This window comes from Rhinolophus sinicus, chromosome 2, assembly GCF_057876585.1.
Source record: "Rhinolophus sinicus isolate RSI-liver-muscle chromosome 2, RSI-T2T, whole genome shotgun sequence".
Lineage (NCBI taxonomy): Eukaryota > Metazoa > Chordata > Mammalia > Chiroptera > Rhinolophidae > Rhinolophus > Rhinolophus sinicus.
In genome coordinates this window covers 14,285,734-14,308,834 of record NC_142502.1, presented here as the reverse complement: position 1 = coordinate 14,308,834, position 23,101 = coordinate 14,285,734, and the positions used below count along the sequence as shown (strand labels likewise).

The 23,101-nt window shown below is 42.0% G+C and overlaps 1 protein-coding gene across 3 annotated transcripts in view; it reads left to right on the top strand.

The window, feature by feature from the left end:
* The window catches only part of PLEKHG1 (pleckstrin homology and RhoGEF domain containing G1), a 211,962-nt gene that overhangs the window by 79,512 nt on the left and 109,349 nt on the right, over positions 1-23,101 (top strand). Inside the window, exon 1 of one of the 3 annotated variants that reach the window (XM_019735458.3) lies at positions 6,769-6,979. The exons of 1 other annotated variant lie outside the window; for it this stretch is intronic. Coding sequence is in view for 1 of the 2 variants with exons in the window: in XM_088795395.1 (XP_088651521.1) it covers positions 9,862-9,979 (118 nt within the window). In the remaining variant the exon portion in view is untranslated. Of the gene's footprint in view, positions 1-6,768; positions 6,980-9,846; positions 9,980-23,101 lie in introns of those variants that run through there. One more of the 3 variants, XM_088795395.1, reaches the window with a different exon arrangement.

The window sequence follows — 23,101 nt, the reverse complement described above, 5'->3', positions numbered from 1 at the left end:
CTCACACATTTCCTATAAAAGGTACAAATTAGGAATGGTTCAAAATAGAACTTTGAAAATGGAGAGGTGAAACTCTATAAAAGGTACAAATTAGGAATGGTTCAAAATAGAACTTTGAAAATGGAGAGGTGAACTCAAAAGTTTTGTGTGAATTGATGAAGTGGCCTAGCTGAGAAATATTTAATAACCACGGGTAACATTTTGGGAGCTTGCCAGCAGGCCATGCCTGAAGACGTCTGGATACACCGTATCATTTCCCCTACACCACCACTCGGTGGTAAAAGCTCCTGACTGGTCTTCCTGCACCCATTCGTGTCCCCTTCAGTCCACTCTCCATTTGTACCATTTATTAATGCACAAAGTGGGCAACACAATTTGGGAACTTGCCTCAAGTCACACAGCTCCTATGTGGCCGGAGCAGGGCTCACATCCAGATCTGCCCGATACCAAAGTGCATGCCTTTCACCACTGGCAAAGTCTCAGGAGCATTCTTGCTATTTTTCTTGTTCTTTTTCTCAGGCTTCCCAGGTTGGGGTCGGGGTTAGGAGAAGGGAGCTCCTACCCCTACAACCTCACCGTTTTTCATATTCCTAGTATATTTGTCTATCTTGAGTTTTTCACCCTCCTTCTAAGATAGTTTTATTTTGCCCCCTTTAATGATAAAACTTATTTTTTTTAGTGAAAGAATAAGCACAAGGATTATTGAAACCTAGTGATAAAATTAAACAGCAAAAGTGAAACAACAAAAATATTTTTTGAAGATATGATAAAATACCTATAAAATGTAGATGAATCGAGTAAAACACTAGTAAAGATAGTAGATCTATATGTATGTGTATATATATATATATATACACACATATATACATATACATATGTATATATGTATTTATAAACTCAGTGAACTCCCAATGAGTTAAATAATTATATATTTGGAGTAGCACAGTTTCAGCTATCAAGGAAAAAAATGTGTTGAAGGGAAAAAATTGAAATGGGAAAGATGGACAAATGGATTTGTATAAAACTTAAGACCTTTTAAAGCTGAAACAGAAGAAACGCAACAAAATGAGAAAATATGTGTAACAAAAATTTGAGACTTGATACACACACACACGTGAATTTATATAAATGTGAATGCAATATCATATTCTCACGCACTAACCAACTGAGCCATTAAGCCACCCCTAATACCGTATTTTCATTGGATAAGTGGTCCAGGGATACTAACAGCTATTTCACCCAAAAGAAAACAAACAGAAGAGCAACTATGAAGATATGTTTAACGTCACTAAATTTTAAAAAGAAAACATTGTACACCTACCAAGTGAACAAAAGCCAAAGGCCAACAGTGGAAAGGTGGGAGGGAAAACAGATACACTCATGCATTATTGCTGACAATGTAAATTGATCCTATCCTTTTGGAGAAAACCTGGCAGTATATAATAAGAATTATTAGAGTCTTACCCTTTGAACCTACAATGCTCTGTCTGGTAGTTTATTGCAAGGCTATCATGAGATAAGCAATTATTATGCAACTGTAGTGTTAGAACCTGTGAGAAGTGGAGATGAAGGAGATAGATTATAATCTGAAGGAGTCATTAGCGCAATTCAAAAGTACTTAAACAGGACATGTTCAAAAATATTTTCAAAGGAGTGATTATAATGGGGGAAAATTACTTGTGGTGGCCTAAATGTCTAAAAATGGAGACCTCATTATTTTAAGGGAGGTCACTACAAGAAGGAGGTGACCTGGTTAAAAGGTGCTCCCATCTGAGACTGCCCAAATTCTGTGAGCTAGAAAATCCGGTTGGCCAACTATTTCAAACATCTATTTCAAATGTTTTCAGCAAGAGTAAAGAGGGAAGCCTTATAAGTTCTTTTCAATGTGTTCCCTTGTCTTTAATGTAAATAGTATTTGTGACTCCTTAGATGTTGGTATGAGTATTATCTGATGCTTACAGACAAAATGGGACAAACACGGTGAATTTGCTTCCCACTTTTTCTAGTCAAATGTCTTAAAACTGCTCCCAGTTTTAAGCAAGCTTTGATAACTCTACAAAGTGACATGGAGAAATCTAATGCCATCAACGACTCTCCATAGATAAACAAGAATAATTTCTTAACACAAATAACCGATGTTAACTTCAGATGTCTTAGTAAATAGGTTTTTCTATTAGGTTCAGCCTGAATTCCCCATCTTGACCCACTCTAATTGATGTAAGTGGTAAGAATTAATTTTGTGCACACAGGGATAAAGACTAATCCTGGTCAGTCAGCACCTTGTAATTAATCCACATACTCTTTTTAAATGAGAGAGAGAAATGTTGGCAGATTCTCTGGTTTAAGGTTCTGTACCAATCTAATACAGAGTTCTACAATTTTATAGGGTTCAAATTTCAGGGTGGAATTACAAATAACAAAAGTTTTGCTAAAGCAGATGGTTATGTCCGTCAGCCAAATGGGGAGGTTTTCTTGGGAATTTGTTCCAACTATCCGTGAGCAAATGAATGAGTATGTGAATAAAAGACAAAATACTCCTAGATGCCTTTTAAATATGATTAGAAAACCTGGATTTTATCATATTAGGTTAACATATGGTAGTTTTGAAAGCCTGAAATCTCTGAATACCAATTAATTGTAAGATAGAAATTAGTCTATACGCATAACCTCCTGTTTTTGAGAAAACAGGTAACAAATCCCTGAAAAAAAGGGCAAAAATGTTAATAATCTTCTACAAAACCAAAGTGTTAAACAAGTTCTTATTAAACTGCAAATGTAAGTGAAGGTGCCACATTAATGTAAGGTGGATTTGCCTTACTTTGATGTAAAGGAGAAAATAAAAGTGGAAATCATTTTTGCAGTATATTAAGCATTTGGTATGAGAAGGCTCTGTTGCCTTTATTTGAATTGCTCTGTTTTTAATAAAGTTCAAATTTAATAGTTTTTAATACATTTTAACCTAGGTTCTAATCTTATAATGAATATGAAACTTCAAGACGTATCTAATCATTTGTTAAACTTCTTGAGCTTTATGGCTATGTCCGACAATATGGATCGGATTTCCAGGGGTGCAGAAGATGTGACTCTTAAATCCAAGTAGGAGATAAATGTAGGCAGTGCACTTTTTACCACTGTGCTCTCTTTGAAGAATCCGTAAAATAAAGTAGGTATCACAAAGTTGATCACGTTTTCCCATGGGAATGATTTTATCATTATGGGCCACTTTCTTTACAAAACTTGGTATCTAATTATAACAAGAGCATGTTTTTAAAGATTGCAACAGCTGTGATAGAAATATCATGCATACTAATTATACCAAAGACCCAGCACATTACAGTTGTTCATTTATTTACTGAACAAATACTCGCAGAGTATGTACTACGTACCAGGCACTATTCCAGGCTCTGGGGATTTGACGTGGGTGACAAACACATGCGCCCCCCCCAACCCCCACCCCATCAATAGTACAATAGTAGTGGGCGAGATGACAAGAAACCAAATAGTCATTGCAAATTATTAATTCTAAAAAGAAAACAATACAGACATATAGACACTGCCTTGAGGACAGTGACTGAACTGAGATATGACAGACCAGTCATAGCTGCAGTGGGAGGTTGTCCGTGGCAGAAAAGCAATATGGAGACACCGTGACTCCCTCAAGAAACTTACAGAAGAGCTATAAGTCTGCAGTGGTACCGGAGAGGAGGCTAGTAAGGTTAATAAGTGACAGGGGCTGGACATGTGAGGTGCTAGAGACCATGTTAAAAATTTGATTATTGTCCTCGAAGAAATGAAAAGGCTTGGAAGAGTTTTCCATTGGTGGGGTAAAGGTGGGGTGGCATCAGGTTTGCAATTTGAATAGTTTGTGTTGTGCTAATCCTATGCCCTCCACGAGAAGGTTTAGAACATTTTACTAGTATAGATGAAAGATACCCAGGGTAGAGATGGCAAAAAGTAAGTGATGTTTAAGAGAGAAAAATTAAGAAGTTAAAAAAAAAAAATTGAATGGAGGTGGTAATGATTTTGAGTATCTAGAGTGAAAGAAAAAAGTAGAAATAGTGGCTCCAAAATTTCTGGCAGTTATATGTACTTAAATGGTGGTGGCATTCACTGGAAGAGGACCAGGTTTGGAAGGAAGATTGTGTTTCATTTTGGGAATATTATCTTTCAGTTACTTGTGAAATCTCAAAGCTGAGATATCAGATGGTCACTTAGATATTCTGGTGTGGTACTCAGATGTTTGGGCCAAAGATAAAATTGAGTCAATGGATTGTTCTGCAAAGGACACAGAAAAGAAATATCAATATAGGTAAGAGGAAAATCAGGACGATAAGGGACCATGGTCCCCAAGGGAAGAGAGTGCTTCAAGAAGAAGGAAGACGCTGCCAAGAAGTCATATGAGAGACTGATACATACCATTTGGACCAAGGAGCATCGTACTAGAGAGCTGTTTTGGTGGCTGGGGAGGGTGAGGGGATCTTTTCCCCATATGTGGGCATTACAATACCAAATTGTAAATACGGCATATGGGATTAGCGTGGTGCTGGGTTGAGTGTTGTACAGCGTCCAATTCTCAGCAGTTCAGCCTGGGTTGTGGTTATCACTTAGAGAAAAGAAATGACAACAGGGCGTCATCTTTTCGTTTCATTTTCCCTTTGAAAAAATGTATGGAATTTCCTCCATGTTCTTCACTATGCAAACACAAATGCCTCCACACCCTCCAAATTTAGAAAACAGGTTTTTATTTCCCATCCCCTGGAGCAGTTACCTAGGTTGGACTGCAGTGCTTTGATCCGAAGAGCACTGCCAAGTCCAGAGGGGAGTCTCAGTGGTATCTGAGTCTGAGAACCAACCTAGAGGCCACTTGAGACCCCATAGTATGGGGAGACTCTCAAACCTGTGGATGAGCCACCTAAATCCAAATTTGCCCCTCAGTTCCCTCTCGACCTTGAACGCAGCATGGAATTTTAGGCAGCTAATCAAGGGCTACCTGCATAGGCCTGGCAATAATCATTGGAAGCTACAGACTATCCGCAGTGCATACAGAACTTGCTGCCTTTGAATATTGCTCCATCCTTGATGTCTAGAAAGCCTGAAAACAGGGACTCTCCTTTTCCTATAGTTGACTCTTGGCCTCAGTATATACCTGCTGCAGAAACCCCGCACCTGTGTAGGTCAAGGGCAAGCAGTGGTCACCTGCCTCCCAACCACCACCACCACCACCATTAGGCTAAGCCTGGACTTGCTGAAGCCACCCAACCTTCTGCTTAGAGGGGGTGAGGCCTGAGCCGGGCTTGTGAGAGCCTGATGCCTGACCATCTAGAAAGAGCCACTCCCTTGTGTGCAAAGCCATCTGAAACTGAGTCAGCAGGCGAAGTAAAAAGTGCATGTGGTGTAAGGCTTAAAGCTGCTCACCAGGTCACAGAAAAAGCCAATCGCATGACCACAAAAGCTAACAATTTGCTGTAAATCGCCATTAAACACCAGTGGCCCACACTTAGTACAGCATCTGCCAGAAGCACCCATCTCCAGGAGTTATTGTCCTCCCCTAATGTCATGTCCGTGAGCCAGCCCACCAGATGTTGGAGCTTGTGGAAAGGGCAATAAAGACCCGCCCCTCCCACCCAGGTTCTGAACCAATTTGAAACAAACGAGGAAGGCAGATAGAGACTAAACCCTGACCTTTATTACTGACAAAGCTGACAGTGGAGATTCTATCTTCTATATGGGGGCAGCTGAGCATCTTAATACTAAACTCAGGAGCCTTCCCACCTTTGGGCTAAACTGGGGCAGCCCGCCCCACGCTGGAGCAGACTTTGCCTATGTCACCCTTATGGCATCGAGAAGTAAAGCAGGAATTGTACTACCTGTGGGCAGGTAGAGCCAGACACTGGGGCTAGGTTACACCTGTCCCATTTTCCCTTCTACACTTGCCAATCTACTTCCTGATTCTTGCCCCCGAGAGACATGTGTGGTGAGGGGTCAGAGGGAGACAGAGCTCCCAGAACCCCACACTTCAGGAGCAAAATTCCCCACACAGCCCACCATCCGCCCCAGCAGCTCCTTCTTGAAGTAACAGCAGAAGCTCAGATATTTGCTACGGAGATGGAAGTCACACTTAGTTCTCACAGCTGACGAGCATGCCATGATGGCGTGATGTGCATTTATTCAGCCAGCGTGTGTGAAGTACCCTCTGTGTGCCCACAGCTACATACAATGGGCCCTAGGACATTACAAAGAAACAAGTGGCCCAACTCAGCCCTCATCCTCTACAGAGGGTGGGTGAGGACAGTATTTACGTTTGTGAAATTCAGAGAATAGCTGGTAACTCGCAGTCACTGTGGGAAATTAGAAGCAAACACCTATGAACTCAAGTTTGCTGTGAGCCTTATTGACCTTTCAGAAGCCTTCAGCGTGATTCTGGTTTTCTAGATATGCTGTGTAATGAAAACACGTGTTTCCTTCCTGGGTGGGTCCCTTCTTGTGAGTGGAAGGGGAGGGCGTGTAATAATAAGACCGATTGAGGGGAAAATGACCTCATGTGCTCGCAGCTGACCTGTTTCCTTTTGCCTGTTTCTGCAAGAGCACGGCCGGCCTGTGAGGGTCTGTGGCAGGAAGTCCATGCGCATGGGTTGGGAAGGGTGAAGGGTGGGTTGGCCTCCACGGGCAGGACGTTAGCCTGCTTCCTCTTCCTGACTGCGTTTCCCAGAGCGGTCATGGTCATTGCTCAGCTTCCTGTTGGGGAAAACCTTGGATTCTGAGTGTCCACCTGCCACAACCGGCAAACGAAAGGCAGCGAAGTGTTCATGCTGCTGTGAAAGCTGAGGCTTGCATTGACGTACAGACCCCTTTTCAATAGTATCCGGGGACTAGGACCTCTGAAGCCACCATGGAGCCGTTCTTTGTGGGGTGGAAGGGACAGAAAACTGCTGCCTTGACAAATCATGTTCTGGATCAAAACATCACAGGCGAGTGAAATGTGGGTATTCCGTGGGGTCTGGGCTGGAGGAAAGACAAGGTGATGTCATGAGATGGCACCTGTAGCCAGGGTGGCATTGGGGTTGTGGCAAGAAGCACTGGGGCTTCACGGAAAGATGAAAGTGTCAGGCAGCCTGATTGTGTGCAGATGAGGGGTGCATGTTGCTGGGCCCCTGGCCACAGTGTTGATTCTCTTCATCCAACACCCACTGTTCTGGGACCAAAGATGGTAGAGGTTTTGGTCCCTGACTTCGAGAAGCCCACAGTGAAGTAAGTGGGTTTCTTCACACCGTCCTTGGATCGATTCCAGGCTGGCAGTGTTAGAAAGTGTTGGGAGCTAGAGGAAATGCAAGCCGCCTGACCTAGGACAGCGGTCATTTCAGGACGAGTCCTGGGAATCTGTGTTTTACAGTGTCTCTGATGCGCAGTGAGGTTTGGGCATGGCTGGTTGAGTGGGACAGACATAAGGAAGGAGACGGCTGCAGGAGTGTGAGAAGTGCTGTAGTGTGTGTCTAGGGAAGGAGGAGAGCACCAAGGAGACACACATCCATGGGAAATTCAAGTGCAGGCTTGGGGAATTTGATCGGAAATATCAGTTAGCTCCGTTTTCCTACTTTCTCACGTACTTCCATGTCATCTCTGGTGGCTGATAACAGCAGCTGTGCAGGGTTCTCAGTGTCTGAACTTGGGCAGTTCACTGTGGTTCGGAAATGAGTCTGGCCACGAGTCCTATGTCTCCCACCCTGGACTTCTGATGAGCCCACTGGTGAGGGGATCCCAGCTATGTGGCAACAGGAGTCACCAAGACCTCAAGGAGAGGTCCATTTGGAGAGTGTTAGTAGCTCTTTAGAGTCTTCATAGCTTACTTTTGCTTTCAGCATCACTGTGTTATCTCTGCCCCTTCACCCTAAAGATGGGGCCAGGCTCTATCTGCTGGTCCAGATAGAGCCTCTCCTGGCATCCCTACCAGGCCTCTTCCCCAGCCCATTCTGACCCCTGCAGTTGGACAGAGTTCCTAAGAGAGTAGAGTCAAGGCAAATACACAGGTTGTGTCCCAGCCTCCTGGTTCTGTCCCCTGACAAGTGACCTTGGAACCATCCTCAGGATCCCTGCTTAATCCCTCACCACCAAACCAAGACCAGACGGTGGGCTTGAGTACCTCGTTCCCCTGCTGTCCTTCCCTGGATGCCACCCCACCTGCACAGGGAGTTTCCCCAGCAGAAGGCAGGTTCAGCCTATCTTTGTGACTCTGGGGGTCACAGGAAGTGAGAGACTGTTGAAGGCCTCTTTGCCCTTTTCCCTGAAGGATATGTAGCATTGTCCCTGAGCAGCTCTCGGCTAAACCCCATCATGGCCATCTCAGCCCTCTGTGGCAGAAGGAGCTGCCCGCGGCAAAGGGAAGGGGAGATACACTGCAAGGAGGAACAGGACTTGCTCCTCTCATCAAATGCTGCCCCCGTGATCACACCCTGTACCCCAGATGTGTGCCTGAACCCCACCCTGAGGTTGGGGTGCAGGAGTAGAACCAATAGCTTCCTACTTTCATGCCATTTCAAATTCCCAGCCTTCATTTCTACTTTTCCTCCATCTGCAATGATACTAAAGTTTGTCTAAATTTTGGAAATGTCAAAATAATGAGCAATTGAGAGAAATTTCAACTAAATGAATATATAAAATGTATCTCCTCAAAATACTACTGCTGTTTAATAAACTGTAAGCTTTAAAAAAATAATTTCATTTTGGGGGGACTTAGGGGAATTTGCCTTCCTCCTGCAAAAACAACTTTGATCTTATTAAATAAGGTAGAACTAGGGAAGGGAGAAAAAGAGTGAAATCAGGTATGGATCATTCTATCTGCGTGATCCATAAAAGTCATAAGGACAGTAAATAATATCAGAACCTCTCAGGCTGCCTACAGTTAATTCAATCTTAGTACCACCCAGTCTGAATGCATATAGCATACAGAGATACACAAGGGGTTCTAGAACTTTCTATTACGTGCCCCCCCACACACACACACACAGCTTTAATGCAGTCCTTAGTCTCCAACGAATGTGTACCTGGCATCTTGACCAGTAGGGGGCATATGGGAGCAATGTACTGTGTGAGTGAGGTGTGGGTCCCACCTACTCAGTGTGAGGCAACTCCAGCTAGCTCACCAGGAGAGAGAATTAGGCCATTGGAATCAATTCATTTCTAAAAAGCCTTTGAGAGTTTACATGATTGTGAATTTTTATTACAGTCCCTTAATCAACTTTCCTCATCCACAAAAGCTGATATAATTCTGTGAAGTGAATACTCAAAACATTAGAAATACTTCTTCATATTTTGTAAACAAATTCTGTTTATTTAGAAGAAAGGTTCTGTTTGGAAAAACAATTGCCTAAAAGCTATTCCAATTTCAGAGACAGAATAAGCTGGAAAAAGAGAAATAGATACATAGGTACGTGTCCCATTCCGTCGCCTCCCCATCCCCCACACAGTCATTTTTAAATGTTTAAAAAAAGGACTTTACTTCTTTAAGTGAAAAATGAAGAATCAAAAAAAAAAAGTTCTCATACAAAGGAGATTGACACTTTTGTACTATTGACCGTCCTCTTCTATTGATTGACTCTATTCATATCCTCATTTTAATTTCTGCTGTTGTCTGCTTTTTCTCATCTCATCTGCCAGACTTTCCCTGGGCCTCCCGAGGGAGGGCTAACAACACAAGAAGGATGAGAATGTGGGTGGAGGATGAAGACAGGTAGAACTGCCCGGACCTGTCTACCTTGGGTGTAGCACCTTGTCCCAGGTGGACATGATTCTCCTGACGGTGGCAGCCTCACAGGGCCATCCACCCACCTCCCCGTCGCCCAGCAGGGCCACAGCTTCCTGGGGAGCATGCTGTCAGCAACCATGGTGGGGGCTCTGGTCAGAGGATGGAGGAATCGAAGCTCTCCTCCAAGGGCCGAATCCAAGCTTCTTACTCCACAGAGCCAAGATGGGATGCAGAGTCAGGGTACGTTTGACTTGATGATTCTTGCTTAAGGATTTAGGAAGGTGATAGTGAGTTACAAGCTACTACCCCCACCCCTGCAAATAGAAATGACAAATCTAGAGTCTGCTTTTCTTCTCGGGTTATTGTACTAACTCATTTGTGGGAGGTTTATTTGCTCTTTTCCTAGTCAAAGACATGGGTACCTTCAATAACCACACAGGGAAAGATGATTATTCCTACCTTGTCTTTCTTCTACAGCTTTTATTCTAAGATGTAATCCTGTGTCGTGTTATTTGTCTTTGACTAGTAGGATAGTAAAAGTTTACTGTCTTTTGGCAAAGTTTAGTCTAAACGTGGTATGAGAAATGGTAAAAGTAGTTAGTTTCTGGGTTTCCCCGTTCATTATTTTTTTCTGTCGTGTTACTATTGTTTTGCGGCAACAGTAGAACTAGTGAGCAAACTGCAGCTCTCCAGTTGACTTAGTTCAAAAGGTTATTGTGGCCTTTACTGAAACAAATTTTCATTGGAATGAAATCCTTTTGAAATACCTGAACTCATTCTGTTCTGTCTGGACCTTGGACTTCTTAATGATACTTATTTACAAGGCGACTCTTTGGTCTGACTGATGATTGACCTGTGAGAGAAGTACAGTGGAGCAGAGGAAGCCTGTGCTTCATGTATGATGAGCCCAGAAGTAAGAAACTCCCAGGGCCTTTCCCAGCAGACCTGCCACCCCGCAAAAGGCTTTTATCTGCCCAGAGCCCTGCCAGTTTTCTAAGCAATAAGTGCATCTGTTCTTTCATTTCAACAAGTATGCATCAAAAGCCAATATGTGCCAGGCATTTTTCTAGATACTGGCATGCTCTGATCTAGAGTTTAACCTACGATTGAGAGGTGTAAAAACTGAATGTTGTAATTTGTTTGGTTCTGACAGTGGTTTCCAACCATACTTCTCTGGCTGACTATATTCAAGAAGAATCAAGCCAAGGGATTATTTTGAAAACGGTCTGTTAAGTATTCATTGCAAGATAGTAAATTAGTTATTTAACCAGATATCCAAAAGATAGAGGGCTCTCCTGTGTTCTAAACTGCCAAAAGGATTAGGAATTACTTGTAAAGCCTAGGCAGTTGGTAAGAAACATGAATCATAGTATTTCAAACATTGATGGGCTGGTTCTGCTTCCGGTAAATTATTTAAGAATAGTATTCAGAACTTTACAAGATGACAAAGTAATATGTTAACATGTAAGAAATGGTCTTTTCAGAGTACTTATTCAACAAATTTATCTTGAGGTGGACAGATGAATGGTTTTTAAGGTTTTACTTTTAGGTACCAAAAAGATTTAAAATAAAAATGAGTATATAGTCTTTATGCTTTCGTTGTTTCTTTGTCAATATTTTCTTCTGACCTAAAAATATATAGTTGCAATTGTTTCACACTCCGTAAAATCACTGACCATCAAGAGTATATGTGTTATATAAGTATTTTACTGTGACATGTCAGAAGTTCACTCAGGAAATCAGGCAATGCCTAATTCATGCCTTTAGTGAATATTTGGTGTTTCTTATGAGGGTGCTCGGACATCTCAGGTGTAGGCGATGTGACTTGAGACAAGTCTTTTCAACTCATAACTGCTCTTGGCCCCGTCTACGTGCTTATTCTTTCTCAGTGCTGGGCTTAGAACAGGTTGCAAACTGAAGTAAATGCTGCTACAACTTCGAGAATCCCTTTTTACACCACGAAAGGAAGGAAAGTGAAGGCAAAGGTGGATTTGGGTGATTCCGTCTTCATCTTTAAATACAAAATCTAACTATGTTTCTGTCAGTTCTGTCCAAATAAAGTGAGGATGCAAATGTGTGTAGGTGGGCAGTCCACCTTCTGGCACTCTGAAACATGCTTTTCCTGTGCTTCGACTGTGTCAAAAGGTGTGAAGAACAAGAGATGAAGGATAAGAAATGCAAAATGACACCCTTGATTAAGACGTGAAGATCATCAGAGGATATGTTTGCTATAGATGATTTCCCCACCCACTTTCTCAGTATCGAATCAAGAGCGAACATTTGCAAACTTTAGATTGCAGCTAAGTTATCTGCTTTGCTGAATGGAAACATGTTTGTTTTAATGCGTGTGCTAGATGAGAAATTCCATTCTCCTTCTTCAGTGAAGCTCCTGTGACCCCCAGAAAAACTTGGTTGTAACTCATTTGCAGCTTAGCACATGCGGCGTGCGGCGTTCACTTTCCCTCTCCTTATCGTTCCCTCCCTCCTTGTGAAGAAGATGAGCCCAGTTAGAGCTCCGTGGCTTGATACTCTCTGACTCCACCATGCCCAGGGTCCTCTGTAGAGTAGACACTCTGAGTATTTGATAGCAGTGACTTTAAAAACATGAAACGCAAGATGTTACAAAGTATGGAGCCTGGTTTTTATATATGGCCTTTGTAATCTATCTTAATGCTTTGTAAGTCCTACCAGATACTTAAGTGATTATTGCTTTTTACATTTCAAAGGCATACAGACTACCATTGGCCTACATATAAAATAATAATTTCTGACTGTAGAGCTGTATACCCTGTAGTCGAAAAGAAAGCCCTTCCTTCCTCATTTCTCAGTGACAGCCTGTAATCATCTTTGAGTCATTTTTAAGATTCTTTCTAAACCACTATTTCCTTCATTCTGTCGGCTGGGGAACAGCTTCTCCTTGTATCAATGGAATGGTTCTCATTCCTTCCCAAGCCCAGCCACCCACCTAGTGAGAAGAGGTAGCTGTAAATCTCAGCCAACTTTCTTTTTCAACAGTTATGATGGAAGGAAAGTCAGATGATAAAGTCAGCTAACCGCCGAGTACGTATTGAGGACCTGGGAGAAGCTTCAGGTGGCCGTTACAGTATGACTGGGTCCTACCCAAACCTGATCTCCTCATTAAGTTCCAGCCTATGCTTGAAGGAGCAGGGGACCAGGAATGCACCTGGGTTCTTGCCCAGCCAGGGCATGGCCCATTTCCTCCTTTAGGACCCGGAGGAGTTTCAAGTAGCCTACTTAGGCTTCTATAAACCCCAACGGGAGTTTTTAACCTTACCCCAAGTATGGCCTAGCAACTTCAGGCATGGGTGAAATGCACACTGAGACATTGCATGTCGCAGTGTGGTATATGGTTTGTTTATAAACTACAAGTGTTTTCTCTTTGTAAATCAAAATTAAAATTAACCTCACTGTATAATTAATGGTAATGACTAAATATGACAATCATGCTTTAAAATAATTTACTAGGTCTGTCACTGTTTTCTGAAGTTTAATAGACTCATACTCTGACCTAACTAATTTTACTTAGTTTAGATCAGCTATTAGTTCTTTTCCCACATTTCTCCATAATTAACCATGTAATTACGATTTAATAAGAGCCCCTTATTTTAATTAGAATAATCATAGGGTTCATGATTCAGTTAATATTCACTGAGCAGCTGTTATGCATGAGACTAATGGGCAAGCTGGAAAGATAAAAGAAAATTCTAAGGCTTATCCTTGACCTGAAAAAAGTGTTTGTGATCTAGGGACGACAGATGTAAAGAAATGTAACAAATATAATATGAATAGGCAGAATTACATCAGGCTAAAAAAAGTCAGTGGAAGAAATGATTAATTTTAAGATATAGTATAGAGTCTGCCAAATAAGGAGAGTTTGAACTGGGCCTTCCAAATCGTTGAGGATACTTTCAACTCTGCAGTTGGGGTGAATAGAAAGTAAATATTTGCTCTTATTACCCTTTCAGTCTTTTTTAATTCATGAAGGTTCTCCTAAGCCAAACTGAAAACTTGAAATTAGTTTAGTTATATACAGTCGTGGCAATTATAGTCTATAAGCAAATTCAGATGCCCCAAGTGCATTGCGATTTCCATGTTTAGAGACCAGTGGAAAGAGCATTCTAAGGGCAGGCGCCAGTATAAGCAAAGACACAGAGGTATGAAAAGCTCACGACATTTGTGGGGATGTTGAGTTGTTCAGTGTGGCTACAATTCCAGGCAGACCCGAGAAGAACTGAGTACCAAGATACAGAGCTCGGACTTGATCTGCAGACCACAGAGAACCATATCAAGCTTTCCTGGCAAAGAGTAAACTACACCGAGAGTTTTAGAAGATAGCTATGTAAAGAGATGGTTTCAGGAAGTAAGAGATTGAATGTAACAAGCTATATGAAGGAGGTTATTGCAATGATTCAGGCCAAACCTATGAAAGTGACAGTAAGGATAGAGAAAAAGGGTGGGTAGAAGAGACATAAATTTAACCGATTCTGCTATATGACCTATGTAAATGTTATTATAGCTATTGTTTATTGTGCTCTATTATCTCAATGATTGTACCCATGGGTTTTAATTTACACAGGTGACTGAGGGACAACACAGAGAGATTAATACCACTGAAATATTTTTATTACTTACATTTCCCAAGAGGAGGGGGCATGGCATTCCACACAGGGCCACTTGGAGAAGCACCAGTGCTTGTCAGGAGGTAGAAAGGAGCAAGAGGAAAGTCTAGGCTGGGCCTTTATTGGGGTTTCCATGGGAAAGGCAAGACAAGGAAGTGTAAACACCTTAGCATTGGCTAGTTTGAATAATTTCAGCAGGCTTTGACACACAGGGGCACCTGGTACCTGGCCCTGGGGTGAGTAGTGCAGTAGAAGTATTGTTTTTATGTGTGAGAGTTAGATGAGGAGGTGGTTCAGAGTATGTGCTCTGGATCACAGGGGAGATATAAACAACTTTGGCTGTTAGCTTGGCCCTATAATTAATGGATGCCAAATAGATGAATACAGAGTCTAAGAAAACACGAGTTAGGAAACCTATCTATGTACTGGGACACTTGGCTAAATGCTTTATACAAGGCATGATCAAAACATACGGTGAATGTTCAAGTAAAAAAAATGTATTACAGTAAAAGACACACTGCCACTAATCCCCCTCAAAATACTCCTCCTCGCTTCGGGCACACTTATCACATCGTTCTTGCCACTTTCTGAAGCAGTTCTGGAAGTCCTCTTTTGTGAATATCTTTACTTCATCCTCTATCATAACAACGCTTCGTGTCACACATGGCTCCGGTATGGCAATTTCTGTCAAATACAAACATTACTGTGTGTCATCGTCCACCTTATTCACCGGATCTGGCACCTTGTGATTTCTGGCTGTTTCCCAAAGTCAAAATGACCATGAAAGGGGAATGTTTTGAATTGATTCAGGACATCAAGGCAGCAATGACAGCACAACTAAAGACACTCATGAAAGAGGACTTCCACAAGTGCTTCAGAAAGTGGCAAGAAATTGTGTTCGAAGTGGGGGGTAAGGGAGCGGGGAGGTATTTTGAGGGGGATTAATGGCAATGTGTCTTTTACTGTAATAAATTTTTTTATTTAAACATTCACCATATTGTTTGACCATACCTCATATGCTTTGTGTCAATTAATGGTCTCAGCAATCTATGGTAAGTGCTAAATTATCCCTATTTTACACATGAAGCAACTGAAACCCAAGTGATTCAGCAACAAAACCCAAGTTATCACAAGTAATCATGATTTTCCGAGCTGGATTCAGTCTTCCACATCATGAACCCCAACCCCCTACTGGTAATCTGTGCTCCATTGCACGGGCCTTCTCTGCTCGATTGTTCTTCCTCACCCTGGGCTCACCACATGAGACTAGTCCTGCTGAAAAAGCAGTGATGGAAACTTGTAGAAGCTTCCCCAGAGCTCCCTGGACAAATCTACAATGGTAGATGTATATGGTTCACTGTCTGTTGCTACCTGCTTTGTCAGAATAGTATAAAGATGTATGTATTTGTATACCAGTGGCCTATTGTTTGGTGTGTTAAAGTAAGTTAATTAAATGTGTGACTTAATCACGGTCCCCTGTCTTCTTGGAAATGCTTCTCCACTTTTGGCTTCTCTCTCTCTGATCATTGTAACTTTGGCACTTGGAAGCTCTTGTGTCAGCAAACAAAGCCCTGGTCAGATTCCTTTCTCCCCTGTGTCATCAGCCAACGATCCAAACTGCCTATGGAATAATGCCTAAATTCCCCGGGAGAGACTGGGAGGTCCTGCATCCGTAACTACCCTGCTTGGTCACAGTCTAGCCCAATCCTCTGGTTCAGACCAACCACTCCCCATGAGTTCCATCTCTTCATAGCCGCTATGGCCTTGTTTTCAAACACTTGGCTGCCTTCTGATCCCCTTTCTCTCTACATCTTCATGCATCACTTCCATGAAGAGCCAGCTCAGTGCTCGGCCTCTGTGGGGAGGTGTCCACACCGCACGTGATTCATGCAACGAGATCTGTGATGCGTCTACTTGGCACAAAGCCATGGTGGGGCTGCAGAGCCGTGAGTGGCCCTGGTCAGGATCTCAGGGACCTGTGATTGGGTCAAGGCAGGGTGAAATGGCAAAGGATGCCAAAATAACAATTCAAGGAAATGGAGGCTGTGTCACACGAGAGTTTAGGAGTTAATCCGAACCACATGGTACCGTGTTATACGTGGTTATTGCCTCACTCATCTTCATCTTGCTCCTGTAATTTACCTGGGGCTTCGACTCTAGCAGGACTGTGAACCATCAGACAGAAGCATCGCGAGTCTAGTTTATAAGAACCTTTGCTGAAGGAAGGAACATGGCAGAAGTTCCTGTTGTCCAGCCACCAGGAATTTGTCCAGTTCAGTGACGTGGGGACAGTCCCTATCCTTGCATCAGGGCTTAGCTACAGGGAGTCATAGCAGAAGGGGGTAAAAACTCAGTCCCGGAGTTAGACTGTCTGGTTCAAATGCCCATTTTACCTTCCTCGTTGTCTGGTGTTGGAAGTCACTTCATCTCTCAGTGCCTCATTTCTCGCAAGTGTAAAGTAGGGATGACAGTGATCCCTACCGTTTAGAGTTGTGAGAATTAAATGAGTTAATTTTTTAAAAAGAAGCTTAAAAATGGTACCTGGCACACAGTAAGTACCCAAATAAATGTTAGCTATTGTTATTTATTAGTTTGTGGCCCTCGTGAGGTTTTCTAGTCAATTCCCGGTACCTGAGCTGCCTTCTCCTTATAAGTAAGCATCACTTCCATCAATCCTCTATGCTAGTAAATTTTTATTGAACTGAAATTTTTAAACTTCAGCATAACGCATTTCCTCTGGCATACTAGAATTATTGTTGTTTTATTAATCCTGCATTGACATTTTAACAGCCAACAACGGCTTTTAAAAGAATTGGGAAGACACATAGCATCTGTTGGTCTCCCTATTAGAGTTCCTGTTGTGTTTTTGTTTCCATGTGAACCTTATTTTTTTCACAAGTTTATAAGCCTTTTGCTCCGTGGTGAGATTCAGCAACAAGTTTCTGTTCCAAAGAACCACATTTGTCCTACTTGAAAATTGACCCTGGTTTCCATCTTCTTTACAAAGAGGTTGTTCAGAGCTCTATGCTCCAGAGCTTGAATTGAGCTTGATGTTTTTGCAAATGTAGCTTTTCACATTTGATAATTTGAAGGACTTTTAAGCTGCAAATACAGCAGGCACATTGTCCTTCGGTTTTTAGAGGCTGTGTTGCCGTTAGTTGGTCTTCGTTTGAGATAAGGGTGTAGAAAATGTTAGGAATTCGCCAGAACTATATCTCTGTTCCACAGGCTAGGATCCTAGTCTGCCAAAAAGTATCTCTTCCTTATGGACAAAACTGCTGATTCCTCTTTCTTTGAAATTTTGAAGTGTAGGGCAGTGGCTGAGAACACTCTCACTAGAATACACAGATCTGGGTGGAATCCTGGCTCTGCTGCTTACCAGTGGTATAACTTTGGACGTGTGTCACAGCCTGCCTAAGCCTCAAATTGCCCATCTTTGAAATGGGGATAACGGATGTCTTATAAGGACTAACTGAGACAGCGTCCATCCAGTGCTCACAGCAAGGCCTAACAACCATGGGCACGCAAATATTAATCATGGTTGTTTTGCAGTCTGACCCTAAAGTTTCTATGATGAACTGTACCTGGTTATTGAAGTTTTCTTGAGACAAAATGTGCCCTCCCTGAACGGAGGGGGATTTTGTGTGAAAATGCCTGTAAAAAACAAAAAGAAAAGAAAATGCCTGTAAAGTGACCAAATGGGCTTACTTAAGGCACTCTAGTCAGGACGAAAGAACGGGAAAAACATTAAAGTAATAATTCAGATCAACAGTCTTCACCACAAATGTTAATTTATCATTTTCTTGAACACTTTCACAACCAGTCGCGTGAACTTGGGGTACTCTTTTTGTACGTTATTGCAGAGAGTTCAGAAAACTGGTTATCAGCCCGAAATAGTGTCAGAAGCGCTGGTTATATATCGAGGTCGTGGTGAGAATGGATTCAGATCACAGAAAATGTTTTAAAATGTCTGCCCCCTGTAAATATTTTTTAAAGTCCATATATCCTTTAAATTGCTTCTTTGATAGCCTAAGTTGAAAGTCTAGAAAGTCTAGCTGTGGAATTTGTACTAAAGAGACAAACAGTAAGGCCACCGGAAGGAGAAGTGGCGTGCTGTGAGAGTGAGGTCTTTTCCCTCCTCTCCCCAAAGCCCTACGCCACCTTAAGGCCCCAGTGCTGGCAGGCTGCCAGCTCTGGAATAAAATCTGCAGTTTTTAATTTGAAATCAGAGAATGACATTTAGACACTTGTTAATCTTGCATTAAACACTTTGAATATCTGGTTACACACACACACACACACACACACACACACACACTTCTCTAGTGATGCATTAGTGCTTATTCCAGCGGCCGGTTTTTCTTCAGGCCCATTGATTTCGCTGTGTGGCTCTGTTTCCGAACAACAGTATCTCAGTGCAAAATGCATGAAAGGAATCTTAAGCCAACCAGAATTTGAAAAACGAGTAAATGATTCATGAGCATAGTTTTAAAGGGATTTTTAAGTCCAGAGATATGAGAAACCATCTGTACAGAGGATGAAGTTCTCCAGGTAAATATTCTTTAAAAAGGATGCTTTGTGTTCATGAGACTGAGTCTACTGGTGGTTTTAGAAATCAAATTTGAGAGGTTTTACAGAGGTGGTTTTCTCTTTACATATTATCTATTAAATACAAGACCTTGTTGTACTTCGAAGAATAAAATTGCTTCTGAACTACGAAGAAAATGTACAAAAATTGTACAATGTCAATGAAAAATTCCTTGGTTTTGATTTTGGTAGTTTTTAATTTTATGAGTGTATGTATATGTATACATATATGCACATACACATCTATATGTGATATATATATGTGTGTGTGTGTGTGTGTATCTCACACTGTACTACATTTTGCCAAAGATTGATTGGAAACCATATATCACCTTCAGAAGTACTTTTAAAAATACCAATACTTCTAAGCATTTTAAAATTTCTCCAAGAGCTGAAATAGAATATATATGATGATTTTATACTGAAAAGGGAACATTACAAACGATTTGTAAATTCTTGAGCTTCCAAAAACTGGGTAAGATAATAAATTTTCAATTACTTAGACCTACAGAACAATTTGACAGGCTGTAGGTTAGGAGAGAGCCCTGAATTTGGAGTCAGGTCTCCAAGTTCAGCTGTCTAGCTGTGTGCTTCATGCAGGTTATTTGAGGGCGCTCTCAGCACCTTCAGAATCTTTGTGGGGTGGCTGAGCTTAGGTCACCAGCCCTAGAAGGAGGGATCCTGGGTGGGTAGGGGGAGGGAGAGTGGGGAGATTTCAGGACACAACTCAGGGTGCCTAGGGACTGGGGAGGTGGCACTTGTGTGGTCCAGAAAAAGCTTCTCCTATTTCAGAATCTTGCCTGGGGGTGGCCCTGGAAGGGGGGGGCCCTCTGCAAAAGTTCTGCTTGGTCATTCAGAATTCAGATGACCCCAGCGGGGGCTGCCAGCTGTTTGTGTACAGTGGAGAGGAGTTGGCTTCTCCACCCATTGAAACATCTGTTTACACTGGCCCGCCTCACTGGTGGGAGAGTGTCACAGACAGCGCCCCACCGTGCAAAGGGAAAATGCTGTGTTTTGCTTCCTAATACCAGAGCAGCTGTCTTATGGTGAAGAATCAGAAATGTCACCACATCATTACCTGCTCAGGAAAGTAATTCTAGTCCTTTTTGATAGACCTGGAGAACCTGGTTCTTAGGAGCTTCTACAAACATTTTGTGCTTTTGGTGGGCTGCTTCTTCATCTTCTTCTTTTTTGTTTTTTTAAAAACATTTCAGCTAAGGACCAAATTTGGCAAATGTTATCAAACCAGGAGATCAGTTGTGAACTACCTTGTTTTATATCAATTTTGAAAGATAGTTGTGAATTAAGGAAGTTGTTGGCATATTAATGGTTTGACTTCCTAACCTGACTACATATTATGAAAATGAGATACAGAGTAAAACCTTACCTGTTTCAACTAACTGAAAATCAGTTTTAATATTTCCAAATATACACAGAAGAGAATGAGAATGTGCAAAGATTATTTGGGAAATTAACTGACAAGAACTGATAAGACTAGTTTATAATGAATACAGTAATGGGGGCTTCTAAAGTTTACTTAGGGGAACATAACAAAATCCTAGTACTTCCTACATGCCACTCTGGGGCCAGGCAATCTGGAAAGTTCTAAAGCTCCTCATTTATTCTTTTATGACAATTATGCAGATTGTGTGTGAGTTTGGATGGGGTTAGGATCTGGGTGGGGTTAGGATCTGGGTTATCAACTCTTGGGGTCACTTCTCACTTTAAAAGAGGTTGATTTCACTAATCAGCATTTACATCTGTAGACGATTTGAAAAACAGGTTCATTTGATTATAATTGTTAAGCTCAGTCTGAAAAAAAAATCTTTGAAAGTTTTTTTGTTTTTGTTTTTTCCGGGAAATAAAGTTCTTATTGTACATTTATGTGTTTAGCAGTTATCGCTTTTTCTTGGCTAGTACGAAGGCGAATTTCAGAATAATCACATGATACTGTCTGTGTTTATTGCCTTTACCTCTTTTAGTTTCTCCTCTTTGTTTTTTCACTCTTCACAACCAAAATGTAACTGTTCTTAAAACTGGTGAAATTTGCATGTGCTGTGTAGACTGGAGTGACATCAGTGTCCTGGTTTTGGGGATTGTGCTAGAGTTCTGGAAGATGCCCCCATTGGGGAGACACTGGGTGAAGGATATGGGAGACTGCCTCATGCCTTTTTTTTTTTTTTTTTTTTTTGGTCTTTTTTCAGTATAAGTCTTATGGATGTATACTTATTTCAAAATAAAAAAGAAATTAATATAACTATTCTCTACAACCCTTACCTGAGGTCTCTTGTGCCTGATGGGTCTTCCACAAAGATGCCTTGCTTAGTTCATTAAGTGACTGAGTATTAAGTCCTGTGAGGTTTTGTGGGTATAATTGCTTTGTCCATGCAGATGCTCCATCAATGCTTCTTGAGTGTAATGGTCTCTAAATCACCTTGTTCATGGGGAAGAGGGTGTTTTAATTATGAGGTCAGTCTACTCACTCTGGTCATGCCCTACCTACTTGCCCAAGCAACCAAGCCAACCCCTGGGCTCTCTAAAAGAACAGAACTGGTAATGGTGAGAACAAACTGACATTCTGTGAGCATCTAGTATGTGCCAGGCTCAGTCATGTCTTGCAGTCGCTAAGTGTCTTAAGCCTCGGAACACCCCGTGACGCACAGAAAAGAAGCGGTTTGAAACATGGCAAGTTGAAACAATAATTAATGTCCCTACTTTCAAAATAGTTCACGCTACGAGGGATCTTCATGAAAGGCAATGGATCTTCTTAGCTAAACAAATAAACAAAAAATTTCCTTTTGAATTATAATGTAAACAAAAGAAAACTTTGAAATCGTCTAAGCGTTCTTCTCTTCTGAGAATAAATACTGGCAATTATCCATGACCCCTGCTATTTTTGCTAAGTCCTGCTAGGTTGAGCATTGAAAGAGCCAAATTTTAGATCACAAGTTTTGGTGAGTAGCTCAGAGTGAGAATAATACTTATAATTGGCAGTAAGCAGGTTTGCATTGTTGCAGATGGGTTGTGTGCTGAGGTACGTAGGGAGGATCAGAACGAACTACCAGTATTGAAGTGAATCATGGCATAACATGCCAGATAGAAGCTTCCAGATGTCTCAGCTATATCGGGAGGATGATGCATTCCATGCCTGCACTCAGGGCTGCTCCAGCAGGCTGCCCAATCTACCTCGGCCGCTCACTAGGACAGAGCAGCTGGACTCCACCATTTATTGTGAAGATGCGAAATAAGGAAAGCAGAAGCCTCTAAGGAGGTCATTGAGTCTTAAAATGTGTTCCCAGCACCTATATAATCTATATAATCTGGGGACTTGTTAGAAATTTCCGAGCCCCTCCCTAGGCCCCCTGAATCAGAGACTCTGGGGGTTGGACCCAGCAGCCTGTGTTTAGCAAGCTCTCCCGTGATTCTGATGCCCCCTCAAGTTTGAGAACCACTGGGCTAGCTTACCTGGGGCAATCCTCTTTCCAGGCTTCAGCTTCTTCCTATAAAATGGAAGGCCTGTCGTAAACTGTTTCTAAGGCGCCCTCTCTGAACTCCAGGCCCACATCCCAAGCTCTCTAATTCTATAAATCTGTGATGTAAATGTACACATCTGGTGGTATTGTGCTCTGAAATCTAACTGCCTGGGTTCACACCCTGGTGCCTCCATTAGTACTGTCGTCTACCAAAGCAACCTACTGAGTTTTCCTGTTCACTGAGTTCTTCATCCATAAAGTGCAGCTAATAGCACCTGTGTCCTAAGGGGGTTGTGAGGAAATGATCTGAAGCGCGTAGAACAGTGCCTGGCACATAGGAAGGACTCACACATTAGGTACTAGCAGACCTCTCTCTCCCCCTAAAAAGTTCTGGAACTCTGACCATAGGAATTATAGCATGTACAGCTTTATTGCCCATGACTCGCTGCTTGCTAGGTACCATGCACCGTGATGGATGTTTTATAAGTGGTATGTCCCTTAAATCAAATGGTAACTCATGAAATAAGATGGTCCCTGATTTTTAAAGGACTGAGTTTGATTGAAGTTCAGGTCACAATCTGGTAGTAAGTTATAGGTCTGAGATTTGAAACCAGGTCTCTCTCACTCCATAATTTATTCTTGGGTATCAACTAGTTTAGCTG